This window comes from Hypanus sabinus, chromosome 13 (assembly GCF_030144855.1).
Source record: "Hypanus sabinus isolate sHypSab1 chromosome 13, sHypSab1.hap1, whole genome shotgun sequence".
Classification (NCBI taxonomy): domain Eukaryota; kingdom Metazoa; phylum Chordata; class Chondrichthyes; order Myliobatiformes; family Dasyatidae; genus Hypanus; species Hypanus sabinus.
In genome coordinates, this window is record NC_082718.1 from 43633049 (window position 1) to 43648471 (window position 15423).

The 15423-nt window shown below is 38.6% G+C and overlaps 1 protein-coding gene across 2 annotated transcripts in view; it reads right to left on the bottom strand.

Annotated features, from left to right (window-relative positions):
* tcp11l2 (t-complex 11, testis-specific-like 2) overlaps positions 1 to 14170 on the bottom strand; it is a 37809-nt gene extending 23639 nt beyond the window's left edge. The window contains exons 1-3 of one of the 2 annotated variants that reach the window (XM_059987527.1): positions 13979 to 14170; positions 8625 to 8791; positions 3189 to 3321 (exon numbers count right to left, since the gene is read on the bottom strand). In XM_059987527.1, coding sequence (XP_059843510.1) covers positions 3189 to 3321; positions 8625 to 8784 — 293 coding nt within the window. In that variant the 5' untranslated portion in view covers positions 8785 to 8791; positions 13979 to 14170. Of the gene's footprint in view, positions 1 to 3188; positions 3322 to 8624; positions 8792 to 13697 lie in introns of both variants that reach the window. The other variant, XM_059987526.1, reaches the window with a different exon arrangement.
* Between the last annotated feature and the right edge of the window lie 1253 nt (positions 14171 to 15423).

Below are 15423 nucleotides of genomic sequence, written 5' to 3' on the forward strand. Positions count from 1 at the left end.
TCATAAAGAGGAGACATTTAATCTCTAGTGTCTGTTGGCTTTAGACCAAGTAATGGTCGTTTGTGTAAGCATCTATATAAAGGAATGACAGTGGCCTCCAGCATGCTGCAAATACAGTCAACTCTCCTTGTAATAACAGCCTTAATCAACCCCTACAGGTACAAATTGAAACTACACAGTGGCTCAGGTAGTAGATTAACAAACAGAAGGTCATAACTTCAAATCTACCAAAACAGGGCCCAAATGCATTAAGTCTGCCAATAAATCTAGCATCAATATAAATTTCCTGAACTTCTGGTCAAGATGGCACCAACGAACAGCGGTTCCTCGGACATCTTTCAGATAACAAATTGCTCCGATTATCTCACTTTTTCTATGCCTTCTGCTTGTTTTTTTTGTCTTGTTTGTGTTACGGAAACTGTTAGAGCCAGTGATGTGCTGCTTGGAACTTGTCCAAAGGATCCAGCTGGAGAGCTGTCTCGTGGAGATAGAGACGATGGGGGGGGGGGGGGGGGGGCGTGAAAAGGACCAAGAACACAAGCTGTCTTGTGGAAAAGACCAGAGATGAGGTGTGGAGTCACAAACGACTCCATCTCAAAGCGGCGAGGAAGACTGAAGCATCGAAGTGAATACAGAGGGGGCAGTGATGGCTCCCAACAGAGACGGTCAGCAGCCAGATCGGCGGTGTTAGGTCTCGGGCTGGTGGCCACTCTTTACTGAAGGACTGAGTTCATGCAACTACTCTCCTTGTATAGAGATGAAAAGATGATTCCAATATTCTGAGATCTTTGCGATTATTGGACTGTACGATAGATTGGTCTCCTTAAGTTTTTTGGTGTCTTCTGTCTTGTAGTTGATAGGCAAGTGGATTATCTGTTAATTTTTTCTGTGTAAGAGGTGCGGTTGGGGGTTTGATGCTACTGTCGCTGTTTTTTTCTTTAGGGAAGGAGGGGGATTTTGGGGTCTCCGAGTCTTGCTTCTTTTCTTTTTTCGTGTCGGAGGGGAGTTGGTGTCTTTTCTTCCCTCAATACCCATGGTCTTTCTGGATTTCATGGCTGTCTGGAGTAGACAAGTATCAGTGTTGGAATGTACATGCATACTTTGATGATAAAATGAACCTTTGAAAATGAGAATGAAAGCAACTAGATCAATGACAAAACATCTACACTGATTTGTAGCAATTCTTAGCAATTCTCTGGATTCCAGAAAGTCCAAAGCAGCCTCTCATTAACCAAGAGTCCTTAGTTTCTATTCCAATTTGATTCTTGGTGCTCAACTTATACTTCAAGTTTGGCATCTCTTGATAGCATTTTCTTTCACCGTGCATCGTTAATCAAAATTCTTTATTGTTTTTAAGTAATGGCTGGAAAAAGAGGGGGCACTGGGAATGTGTTCTGGGAGCCAAGGGGGCAGTAACCCTAAACAATTTAGGAACCGCTGATCTAGCAAGTTAGTCTTGTGGTCAATGAACTGCTGTTGGGTAGTGGGTGTTAGATATTGTGTCAGGATACAACTCTTTTTCTGGCCTTGCACATGTATACAGAGGGGTCCATTCAATCATGTACTAACTTGCAGATGAAGATCTTTTGGGTGCTCAGACAATGAGATGCATCTCCTCCTGCTATCCCGGGTGATCTTCCTTGTGACATGGAGTGATTAATTTCTTACTGCACAGATTCAGGAGATAAAAGTGCCCAAGGCTGGTAACATGGATTTTAAGCATCATTAAGACATATCTTCATTTGATTATTATTTTCAAGCTTTCAAAGAGTGACAGAAAAATTCCAGTCTGCCTATTCATGCCTAATTTTTAATCTTCTGAATTGTATCATTATGGAAATCTAAACAAAAAGAAGCAAACTGATTTATTTTATTAACTAACTGTATTCTACTACTATTAATACTTGATCATCTTTTGAAATATAAAAAGAATTGAATCAATGACAGACTTCATTTATGAGCCAATGCAGGCAAAATTCCAGAGCACAATACATGAAATTCACCACACAGCCAATCAGTGTTGAGACTTCTCCCTACATCATAATTGAGTTTCCGTAATGACAACTAATCATCTGACTGATTAGTATATAAAAGCCCAGCATTTGAAGGACATCACAATTAAAAGCTTATTGATGATGCCTCTTCACATGGTGACAAAATGTTTGCAGGTAAATTGCCGAGATCAAAGAACAACTCAACAGGCCTTCATTCGAATCAAAGTACAACAGTATTTATCACCAGCAAACAGATCATATTTTTACAAGAAATATAGATTTGTACTCAATTTTATAAATAGCCTTTTTGCTGCACAAAGCATATAAGGTGCCATTTCTACAAGCCATTATCTTACATAGTCAATTGCAAGCTGAATGCAAGCAAATTAACACATCCCAAACTTAAATGTCAAGAGATTTTAGCAAACTATACCACCTTAAAATGATGTCAATGTATCATCTTAAGATTTTGCCTGCCAGAGACTCTCACTTGTGGTAATAGGCTTCAGACTATTCCCAATGTATGTTTCTTAGATGGCAAGAATTGTCTCTACCATCTTATTTTAGTTTAGAAATACCATATAATAACAAGCTTTTCAGAACATTATGCATTATTGAGGGGGTTAAATGTATTTAAAGAAGCATTAACCTTCAGTGCCAAGATGAAAATCTAGCCTTCTTGACAGGGAATTCGCTGCAGTATCATTTACATGGTCTGCTAATAATTCAGCAATTTGTTTATAAAGCAATATGGCATAACAAATACTGTTTTAATCTGTTCGGTGTAATTGAAAAGTTCATTGTTCTGTTCCATCCCCTCCACCAAATGTTAAATTACATAGCGACATTTCGGAGCTCAAGACCTTTAAAAGTGCCAGCTGTATTTTAATGATATATTCTCACTAGAATTTATTGAATTATTACATTATAAAACTGACAATTTTTGTAGGAACTGAATTGGGAACAAAGGAGTGGGGTACAGTGACTAAATTGCCAATGAGCTGTGCTGACTCTCAAAACCTCATCTGTATCTAAAGAGCTGTATCAATACTGGCATGAGTGACAGATGTCTTCTAAATTTAACAAAAATCAGTTTGGAGAACAGTAATGTCCATTCTATTCCTCGTGTACAACATGTATATCATTTGTGCTTATATATTCACCACCCCATCCCAAGTTGGAAACTTTTCTTACCTTTGTGGTGGTAGATCAATTGACTTCATTTGGAAATTGTGATTCATAACTATTTCATGAGCCAGTGTCAACTTTGACAACCCATTTGCAGTCTCTATCATATTGTCAAAAGAAACCATTTTCGGAGGGCTTGCTGTTGTAATATAAAAATTAAAAAAACCTTAACATAATATACAAGCAAATTTTCAGTACAGGCACAAAAACTTCATAAATATAATCCATGTATGAATAGATTCCTTACTCCATCTGCCCAATATGAATAACTTCACATCCATCATTAAAGATGGAAAAGAATGTATGATGGAAACCACACACATTTCCAAAATACACGTGAAATTATTTCAAAATCTGCCCACGCAAGTTCATAACATTTTACCAGAAATCAACAACATAAAAGATGACATTCATAAATGCACAGATGAGTATACTTTTGATATTAACCTGTTGCTCAAAACTGTCTCACTCAGGAAAACATTAAATACCCATAAAAGCACAGAAGTGTATACTTTTTGTGTTAATCAGTTGCTCAAAACTGGATCACTTGGGAGAACAGTAAATACCATTATTGAACATATCCAAAAGGTTCTGCTTCCTGCAAAATAGAGTACACAATGGAAACAGAGAGCGAAGTTTATGTCACATCGAGCATATACTCACAACAATATTTTTCCGCTGATTATAATACACCCGGGACAAGCCAAGCAGCAAAGTTTAATCCATCTCCCAATTACCAATCATTAATGCCAGAAGAATGCTCTTATATTTCACAAAATGAATGATTCCCTTCAGCAAGATAATAGGACACATCAAGATTGTACAAAATGCCCTTCTGATGACAAAATTAAAGCTGAACTAAAGAGGCACTGTATTTAAGCAACTGACTTACTTTAAAGCAGACATTTGTCCACTCAGTAGTACACATTAAACAGGAGGAAAATGAATAATTTATTTAGTGATTTAATACCTTATTTAGTCATTTATTCAGGTTTCAAACTTGGAATCAAATTGCAAGTTTATTGCCATTAAACCATATACATGTATACATCCAAATGGAACAACACTCCTCCAGGGAATGTGCACAGTATAGTACATATAACTCACACACAATACATAAATTAATACTAGCACAAATAAATTACCAAATAGTAAAATATACTCCAGAAGATTGATATTTAGCACAAGGTGCATTTGAGGTTAAAAAAGATGATTCGGGGAATGAAAGGGTTATTATACGAGGAATGTCGGATAGCTCTGGGTCCGTACTCGCTGGAAATTAGAAGGCTGAGGGGGGACCTCATTGAAATCTTTTGAATATTGAAAGGCCTAGACAGAGTAGATGTGGAAAGGCTCTTTCCCATGGTGGGGGAGTCTAGGACAAGACGGCACAGCCTCAGGATAGAGGGGCAACATTTAAAATAGAGATGCAAAAAAATTTCTTTCATCAGAGGGTGGTGAATTTGTGGAATTTATTACAAGCAGCTGTGGAGGCATTGAGTGCATTTAAGCTTGATAGGTTCTTAATTGGACATGGCATCAAAAGGTAACAGGAAGAAGGCCAGGGAGTGGGGCTGAGGAGGGAAAAAAAGGATCAGTCATGATTGAATGGTGGAGCAGACTCAATGGGCCAATTGGCCCAATTCTGCTCCTCTGTCTTATGGTCTTAAAACATAAGTTAAAAAGTAAACAGCATAACTCTACTGGCACTTCAAACCTGATGACAGCTGGTGGCAAGGACTCCAGTAGTCTCATGACCTGGGGGAAGAAGCCGTTTCCTATTGACCTAACGCTACGGTACCTTCTGCCTGATAAGTAGGAGGTCAAAGAGATGGCAGGGATTCTTAGCAATGCTAAGGGCCCTGCAAATGCAGAGCTGCTGATAAATGTTTCAGATCAGTGGAAGAGACACCCCTGAGGGTCTCTTTTGTGAGGACTTGCAGCTGGATGCCTTGCAATTCCCATGCCAGATGGTGACACAGCTGGTTACGACACTTTCAATGGTTCTCTGTAGAAAATGGTTAGTATTGGGGGTGAGGGGGAGCCACACTTGCCTCAGTGGAAATGCTCTGAGCTTCCTTGACTGAAGAGGTGATGTTGAGAGACCAGCTGAGATTGCTGGTTACATGCAATCCCAGAAACTTGGTTCTCCTAACTCTCTCCACAGAGAAGCCACTTCTCTGAAGCAGTGACCTTCAAAAAAGTCCACAATCATCTCTTCAGCCCTAACCACGCTGCCTCAAGTCGTTGTGCTTACACCATTTTACCGATTGCTCTGCCTCCTCTCTATACGCAGTCTCCTCATTGTTGTTGATGAGGCCAACTACTGTTGTGTCATCATTGAACTTGGTGATCTAGTTTGAACTGGATTTAACAGTACAGTCATGTATCAGCATCGTTAACCACAGTAGGCTGTGCACCCGGCCCTTGGGGGGGGGGGGGCAGTGGGGGTGGTGTGTGCACCATTACTCAATGTGATAGAGCTAGAGATGTTTCTTCTAACTGTGGTCTGTCAAGAAGTCCAAGGTCCAATTACAGAGGGAGGTATTGAGATCCAACGAAGACAGTTTACCCACCAACTTCTGAGGGATGATTGTATTAAATGCCGGGCTGAAGTCAATAGACAGCATCCTGACATACGACCCACCATTTCCCAGGTGGGAAATGGACGCATTAGAGGGCACAGGATATGACATCGTCAGTGGACTGATTTAAGCAATAAGTGAATTGAAAAGGGTTCAACGTAGCAGGAAGATGATATTTAATGTGACCCTTAAGCAGCTGCTCAAACACTTCATTATTGGTTCCTTTGGACAGTCATCATTAAGGCAGGTTACCTTTCTTGAAGACTATGGGGACAGTGGACTGTTCCAGAGAGATGTTGATGATTTTAAAAAAGATTTGATGCAAACAGTTTTTCAGAACGAGGTGACAGTATTTCAAACCTGATAATAAATGGGCAACAGAAAATAAATCCTAATTTTTCATTATCTTTCCTCCAATTATTATATATTTTTTCTGAACTCTTCAGTTCTGCTACTTTCAGCATTATGTTTTAATGGCTCAGGACTGTAAATTCCTGACAAAACTGCTGAAGTTCAAAGAAACAAAAGTGAATGAAAGTTTATCTATAATTATTGATGATTTTAAATTTCAATTCTATTTAAACTAAATCTGCTCACTGATTACATTTTCAAATTCACAGTCAAAAGCACAGCAATCCTTTTCATAACCAACTGGAAATTATGGTCAAAGCCCAGGTCCAGGTCCTCTCTGGAACCTCTAGTAACACACAGCACACTAGTCTTTCCAGTATAATAAGTAGCTAGGTAATGGCATCCTCAGAATAATAGACACATTAGGTCAAATTGAAACAATTTTACAACATCTACATTAGATGTTCATAACTACTTCGGAGTAGTTAACTATGTGGATAGGCCTTCCACCTTAAGATACAAGGGGGAATCAAATCAGTTGAGATAAAGTATAAAGGAAATTATCAATTAACTTTAGTGTTAAGATAGCATTCTTTCAATGTAAACACTGTTCAGGTATAAACAAACAGAGGGGGCGTCACGTGATGACGTAGGATTGAGACATTGGGAATCCAGCTCCCTCGGCATGAGCTCCCTCCTTCTAAACCGGCATGGATTAGAATAGAATTAGATAAGATAGGAGAAAATATACCACAAGATTTTATATATAAATGGGAATCCAAATGGATACGGGAAAAAAAAGAATCTCCTATATTAAGACACTTGATTGATTTATGGAATAAGGTAAATAAGGACGATGAGATAAAAAAAATCTTTATTAGCAAAAAGAACTTAAATTCAAAATAGGCTTATTTCTTTTACAATGGATAATAAACTTTTACATAATTGGTTCCAAAAGGGGATTAAATATATAGGTGATTGTTTTGAAGGAGGTATATTGATTAATTAAAAAATAAATATAAAATATCAAATAACACTCTTTTCTGTTATTTTCAATTAAAGGCTTATTTACGAGAAAAGCTGGGACAAACAATGTTGATGCCAAAACCTAGTGAAATAGAAATATTAATTCAAAAAGGAAAAATTAAAAAATTTACATCTTGTATGTATAATTTGATTCAAAAATCGACAATTAAATCAGGAATTCATAATTCAAGACAAAAATGGGTATCCGATTTGAATGTTAAAATTGATGGAAAAAACTGGTCAAGATTATGTTCTGATAGTATGAGAAATACAATAAATGTTCAACTTAGATTAATGCAATATAAATTTTTACATCAATTATACATACCACAGAAAATAAATAGATTAAATTCAAATATGTCTGACCAATGTTTTCGATGTAACCAAGAAATTGGTACTTTTTTATATTCTACTTAGTCTTGTTTTAAAATTCAACCATTTTGGATAAATCTAAGAATTTTATTGGAACAAGTTATTGGAGTACAACTCCCACATAGTCCAGTATTATTTTTATTAGGAGACATTGAAGGGACAATACTGAAACTTAAATTGAATAAGTATCAGAAAAAATTTATAAAAATTGCATTGGCAGTAGCCAAAAAAGTTATCGCAGTTACTTGGAAATCTGATTTATATTTAACTATGGATTGTTGGAATAATGAAATACATAGTTGTATTCCACTTGAAAAAAATTACATACAATCTAAGAAATGAATATGATATATTTTTGAAAATTTGGCTCCCATATTTACAAAAGATAGGATTAAATACATAGGTCCTTTGAAGATAAAATTATGAAGTAATTGGGGAAAGTAAAAATAAATATTAAAATTATTTTGAACTCCATGGAGCATTTGGGGATCCTCCGATATCCAGGCAATCGTTCTCTTCTTTTTTTTCTTTCTTTAGATAAGGGTTAAGGGAAGGGGGGAGGGCCAATATTATTTTTCTCACTATTTTATCATCACATTTATTCTTTGTAATTTTCTAAAATTTAATAAATAAATAAAAATAATTTTTAAAAAGATTTAAACAAACATTGTTTCTTGGCCTATACTCCTTTAGAGCAGTGGTGACAGTGGCAGAAGAGTACAAATCCTCTAAACAATCCAACATTACTTCACTACTCTTTTAATATTTTTAATGTGAAATAACTCAAATTTCCTGTTTCTGGATGCATCATAATCCCAACCCTCTAGACTAATTGTGTTGAATCCAAATAGCAGAGTCCTGTCAAACAGTGGGAATGCAAGAACATAAGTTATAGATCTGTTACGTAACTTATTACACACATGATATTATTCTCTTACATTTGACGTAACTATTCAGTTACGGACATAACTGAAATGTGATGCACAGCAAATCTAATTTAAAAAATAGTATTATGAAGAATGTTCACCAGAACTATTATTAACTATGGATTATTCAATATTCATTATGGATTACAACTGATTTTTTTTGGAAAAAAATATAGACCTACAGGCTGGCGAGCTCGGTTTACTGGAAGAATCACTACTGAAGCTTTGTCGAGCATATTCGTAGTCACTGGAAGAAGTGACACTATCCGACCGATCACAAGATTCAGCATCACTGTTCAATGATTCATCATTTGAGGAGTGTTTCTCATTACTGAAAGGCATCTTTTCCCTGTAAAATAAAAATGAACTAACATGAAAATCCATTTTCTCCAAACAAGTTCTTGGAACCATCTTCAACACAATTAATTGGGATTTTGTTGTTTTTTTAAATAAATAAAGGTCTGTTATTCAAAGACGCATTTGGAATAACAAAAGCAAACAGTGTGGAAGAGACAGATGCCTAGAGGTAATTGTACATTGCTCAGCCAAAATGAGAGATTATAAACCCAAACACATCAAATTTTGAACTGAATAAACAGAGCTAGAACACAAGACAGGAATTATGTCATGCGCAGGAAAAACACTGAATGCCAAGTCAATAAGAGCAAGAATGCCAAACAATATTCTTTTGACAATCAAACTAATTTTCCATCGTGCTTATCTGTAAAAGTAAAAGGGAAAAATATTCAGAATCTCCTACTGCAGCATTCTCACTGTTACACAGTCACAGCGTGAACTGCTAATTGGTGAAATGAATTCAAAGTGTAATTTGGCAATTACAGATTATTACATAGGAACCCAGTTTGAAGCTGCCTCGAAATATTAGATTTTTGTGTAATGTTAACAGCTCATGGGCTTGCTGATGAATAGCGGTCTGATAAAGAAATAAAAAACTTTATTGCTGACTGCAGCCTGCTTTTAATTATCTTTCCATTCATATTACCAATTTGCAATTGTCTGTAAAACTAAAATGGAAAAGCTTTGAAATCAAAGTACTTTCATGGTACGTCCAATCAACAATATGGAATACAACTACTCTACGGAAGAGGATGACACCAGCAAACAATGCTACCAAGGGTGACATTTTCAGAATGCTCACAAAACGACTTCTTTCACATCTTTTTCTTTTGAATGTGGTACTGCTACTGCTGGAACCTGTAATCTACTGTTCAGTGCCCGTGATCTACATTTTGGTGGTGTGTCTTCGGGCCGATGGAGCAATCTGCTGCTTTGCTGTCTCCAAAGGGTTCTGTGAGGCTTTGGGCAAAAGATGCGGCCTGGAGGCCAAGAAGCCTCGGGAAGGGGCACAAGCCCATGATTGACTCCATTTCTCACCAATCTTGCTAATTGAAGCACCAAGGAAAATTCAAATCAGCGAGTCGAGTGCTGAAGGTGAACGAGTGTTCAGCACTGTCTACCTGCTTCTTCCTCACTGCTACCTGAGGAAGATGCCTCTGTGAGATGGCCTCTTTCTCCTTCTCCCTTGCTGCCCCCAAAGGAAGGTCCTTGTGTTCAAATGGTCTCTCCCTCTCTTATCCCCACCCCAATGCTGTCAGAGGATGGTGCTGGAGCAAGTTTTAATCAGCGCAGTTTGTAGACTTGGCTCTGTAGTTCACTTTATGCTGTGTTTCTGGTTGCTCCCTTTTGTTGTTACTTTGGGCAATTTTAAATTGGGGCATCCTGCATATAAAGAACACAGAGCTGAACAGAGCCTGGACTTCTTCAATTTTGTGTTTTATATTCTGTGTTTTTTGTTGCCGTTTGTTCATTTTGATGTTTTTCTTTGAACGGATTCCATGGTGTTTCTTTGCTTCGCAGCTGTCTGTGGAGAAGACGAATCTCAGGATTGTGTACTGCACACATACATGGATAATAAATGTACTTTGAATCTCATCTATGTACCTGACTTTAGTCAATTGAAAACTAGTTAGTAAACAAAAGAAATGGAAATTATCGGGGTGGGGGCAATTTTTGAATTTACTACATTAACTTACAACCTAATCAGGGTTATGAACACTTAACTACAGATGCTGGAAATCTGAAATGCAGTGTTCGAAACATGAAACAAATCAGGCAGCATCGGTGGAAAGATAAAAGGAGTTAAAGTTTCAGGTCAATGAGCCATTCTTCCTCCCCTTTCCTGGGTCTGACAATGATACTCGCTCAGTTTTCCAGTTTTCTGTGAGCCTGGCAGCTGGCCTCATCCTGTCGCATTGTACAACTCTAGGTTTCTCTCTGCATTTCATTTTCTCTCTATCAAGCCAAGCAATCCTCTACTACATATTGACATTACAAAAGTGGCGGCATTGGCAGTGTTGAAGGTCAAATTCCAAAGCCAAAGTAAATTTATTATCAAAGTACATACGTATATGTCACTGTATACAATACTGAGATTCATTTTCTTGTTATCAAAGTAAAAACAAAGAAACAAGAAAAATATAAGAAAAATAATAATTATGTTAAAGAAGCAATAAATATCAGGAACATGAGATGAAGTGTCCTTGAAAGTGACTCCACAGTTTGTGGGAACAGTTCATTGTAGGGGTAAGTGAGTTACCATCTCGGATGGTTGAGGGGTAATAACAGTTCCTGAAGCTGATGGTGTGGGTCCTGAGGTTCCTGTACCTCCTTCCTGATGGCAGCAGTGAGAAGAGAGCATGGTCTTGATGGTGGGGTCTCTGATGACAGATGCTACTTTCTAGCAACAGTGCCTCATGTAGATGTGCTTAGTGATGGGGAGGGGGATTTATCAGCAATGAACTGGGTCACATCCACTACTTTTTATAGGCTTTTACAAGCAAGAACATTGGTGTTTCCATACCAGGCCATTCTGCAACCACTCTACATCTATACCACTGCACTTCTATAGAAGTCTGTTGGAGTTTTAGATGACGTGCCGAATATTTGCAAACTTCAAAGAAAGTAGAAGTGCTGCCACGTTTTATTCATAACGGCACTTACATTCTGGATGCAGGACAGATCCTCTGAAATAGAAAATGACCCTCTCCAGCTCTGATCCCCCTATGAGGACTGGCTCACAGATCTCCAGTCTCCTACCGAAGTCAATAATCAGCTCCTTGGTCCTGCTGATACTGAGGGAGAGTTTGCTGTGGCACCATTCAGCCAGATTTTCAGTCTCCCTCCTTTATGCTGATTCATCACGACTTTGATTCGGCCAATGACAGTGGTGTCATCAGCAAACATAAATATGGCATTGGAGCCATAAAGGTAGATGAATCCCTGGGGGACAGACAAGGTGCATCTCAAGACATTGTGAGAAGCAAGGGAAGAAACTTCTGGCATTCAAACAGGGATTTTTGTATCTTCATTGGCCACGGTTGATTGGTGAAGATCTCACCATCCTTAAAAGCTTTGTCAAATCAAATTCTTGTTTAAGGCAGCACAGTTCCTGTATTTTAACTTCATTAATAAATATTCCCAAATTTCATCTACCATGGCATTTTCACCATGCGTCAGACATAAACATTGTCACTGAACAGTGACCCTGAAAATATCAAAACAAATTAGAAGGTATTCTCAATTAAACCAGGTTGATATCACAATTGTGTTCATACATGAATAGGGTTACTGGAAAGTAATTAGTATCCAAGGTGCCATCTGCACTTCTCACTGAATCAGTAAAGTAACCAGCATATTCAAACCCCTCACCCAGCCCTGGCATTCTCCTTTCTGTCCTCACCCATCGGGCAGAAGAACATAAAGGCCTGAAAATACACCATCAAGCTCAAGGACTGCTTCTACCAATCTGCTTTAAGACCATTAAATAGTTCCCAAGTTGGACTGCTAACCTCTGTCTATCTCACTGTGAGCCTGCATTTACTGTTTATTTGCTCTACACTTTCTTTGCAGCTGTGACACATTATCCGCACTGATATTGTTTCACCTGGTTCTCACTCAATGCACTGTGGAAGGATCTCATCTGTAGGAACAGTATGCAAGGAAAGGTTTTCACTGAAACTTGGTACATTTGACAAAAATAAGCCAATTCTAATTCCAAGTAAACACCCTGCAAATTTCTCTCCACCAGACCACATGGGGGCGAGACTAATTGTACAAACTGGAGTTGCTGGGACAAAAGTAGAGACGAAAGGAAACCAGACAATGAATTTTACCGCTTATTGATCAAAGGTCAGTAGCTGCCCTATCTTTTGACAGATAATTGCAAACAATAAACCACATGCAGGACTTGAGTAAACCCACTTAAAAGATAAACAATATTAAGATCGTAGTGTGGTGATTCTCATTATGGCATAGTAAACTTCACCACTAATGTAACAAAGAGTTATTCAGTCTTTGGAGAAAGTAATTGTTCCACCTTTTATTTTTATTGATAATAAATAAGCCTTTGAACAAGGTATGCAACTCAAACTCTTTGCTGACAGTTGATGCAACAGCAAAGGTTCAAAAGAGCAGAAGGTGAATTAGGCCTGAGAATTAAACATTTGCATGCACTTCCTCTCATCAACACAGGAATTAGTGAACAAATTATGCTTTGCAGCTTATAACAACTAAACGTGACCTCGCACGTTTCCCGTGAACGTGCTGCAGCTCCAACGCTGGTATGGAGTGTAATTGCAAGACTACAGAAAAAGAATATGACAATTAGAATTTATAATATAAAAATATAAACATAGGACTGAAATCGTTAAATGTTACTGAAATTGGAAATAACTCCTAACCAAAACGATTGTAAATAGTCCTAATAAAACAAAAGCACTTCGCCCTAAATTGCAGATTCTATGTTTCAGACAAAAGAACTTTTACGCGGTCAACAATGACCTTTATGATTAACACTTAAAATACAAATTCAGACAGCTGCAACTCCACCAGGACGTCTGCCCCAACAGACAAGGGTGTTTCATATAGAAGGTAAAACCGGAATTCTAGCGACAATTCCTGGGCCGGAGGTGTAAATAGCATCAGAGTATACAGTGTAAAAGTTAGTGAGTAATTAGAAAGCTATTCTTGCACTCGGTGCATGATCGCCATAGATGGGTCGCTCAAGAGAGTTGAAGTTCAGTTTGAAACCTCCTCTCACGTCGCCCAGCAACCACGTGATCAGAGCGATCACAACATGATCTGCCAACCCTTCGCATAGATTTAAAAAAAACTCCACAACTATGTAAGCAGCCCAGGAAGGACAAGTCAACCATTGAACTTTTTAGTCTACCTACTGTAAATAGGAGAAGAGGCATTTGAATAACTCCTTCCTTCCAAACAGATATAGCTCAAGAAGCCAGATCCGAGCCCGAATGGCTTTTTTAAAAAAAATAACGTCAATCCACAAAGTTGCACTTCTTATGCACCAATACACTTCGAGAACAGTGAGTCTGGACGTCGCTGATGATCAATGCGTTTGTTGGACTTGAACAGCAATGGGACGATGGTGAATTGGGTGAAACGGGTTTGTTTACAATCCCGGGCTCAAGTTCGCTGAGCTCCAGCTGTCACTCACAGTTAAAGGGCTCCAGCAGCAGGGTGGTACTCGGCCCCGAACACAGACTTGCTCAGCTCCAGCTGTCACCCACGGTTAAAGGGCTCCAGCAGCAAGATGGTACACGGACTTGTCACCCACAGTTAAAGGGCTCCACCAGCAGCTGGAGGGGTAGCAGCCGCACCACTACTTATGAATTACCCGAGAGCCGGCGTGTCCATTACAACAACAGGGGTGGTGCAGTCACTGAGTTGTCTGATTCTGAATGTTCAGTATCACCAGCTAGATAGAGAACTCGTTGGTCGTTTATATTAAATTGAATTGCGTGCTGCCTCATAAGCCGATGTACCGATCCCATGGATTCCGTCTTCTGTTCCTATGGAATAGTTGTTTTCCCTGAGTCTCCCCCCTCTCTCGGGATATCGGGATTATGGACTCTGCCTATTTGTTTACGGATATGACGTGCTTTTAAAATGCTACATTGTTACTAATATAAAGGCGTCACGTGACGAAAATAGCCAATGATGATTCCATAGTAACCAGCAAACTGAGCACAGCTGATGGACTACTTTTGAGCAGAGAATGGGTTTAGCCAGCGGCAGTGCTGGCAACAACTATTATGTTAAGTATTAATGCCGCCTGCTAAATCTCCTCCCCGTCCACCAACGCTTCAAAACAACCGGGTCTATGTTTCCTGCTATGACAGGCTTTTGTCATCTTCTTTCATGTTTCACAATTACTGCCTGTTTGTCGTTGTTAATCGATTGAATGCGATGTCGTGCAGACCCGTTGCGCTAATCCGGAAATACATAACGAATATGCAAAAATGTAACGCTCCTCGGCAAAGCAACATCAGTTGTACTCCAACAAGGAAGTATTCTGGTTATTATTGCTGTTTCGTAACCATGCCAGTCGTTCAATTATTTTTAAATTAATTGAAATGAGTGTTCAGGAAAGTCTTGCTCAGCATTCCACCCTTCGAAGGCAATGGAATACAAAAGTCAGAGAATACATCTACTGTATTACTAAAAATAGAAGCTTACATACACTGCCCTCCGAAGAAGTCTTTTTTTTTAAAATGTTGTTACTTTGGTAGGTAATGACAGCAATATCCTTGAGATAGTGCTAAATCTAATCTTCAAAACAAAAACACTGGTTTCAGGGCACTGTAAACAGTATTCCCAGATGCCATTAGTGAGAATCTTGGCCAAGTGGGTGTTCAGTGCAAGGCCCTTGCTCTCTCTGACCTTTCCTGTCCAAATGTTTTTTTTAAGTTGTTATTGAACCTGCCTTAACCACTTTCTCTGGCAGCTCTTTCCATGCATTACCACCCCTCGTGTGGTAAAAAGATGTCCGTCGGGTATTTAAATCTTTCACCTCTCTTTTATGAAAAAGTCTGTGCATTCATCCTATTTACCACCCTTATGATTTTATATCCTTCTGTAAGATCATCCGCCATTCTCCTG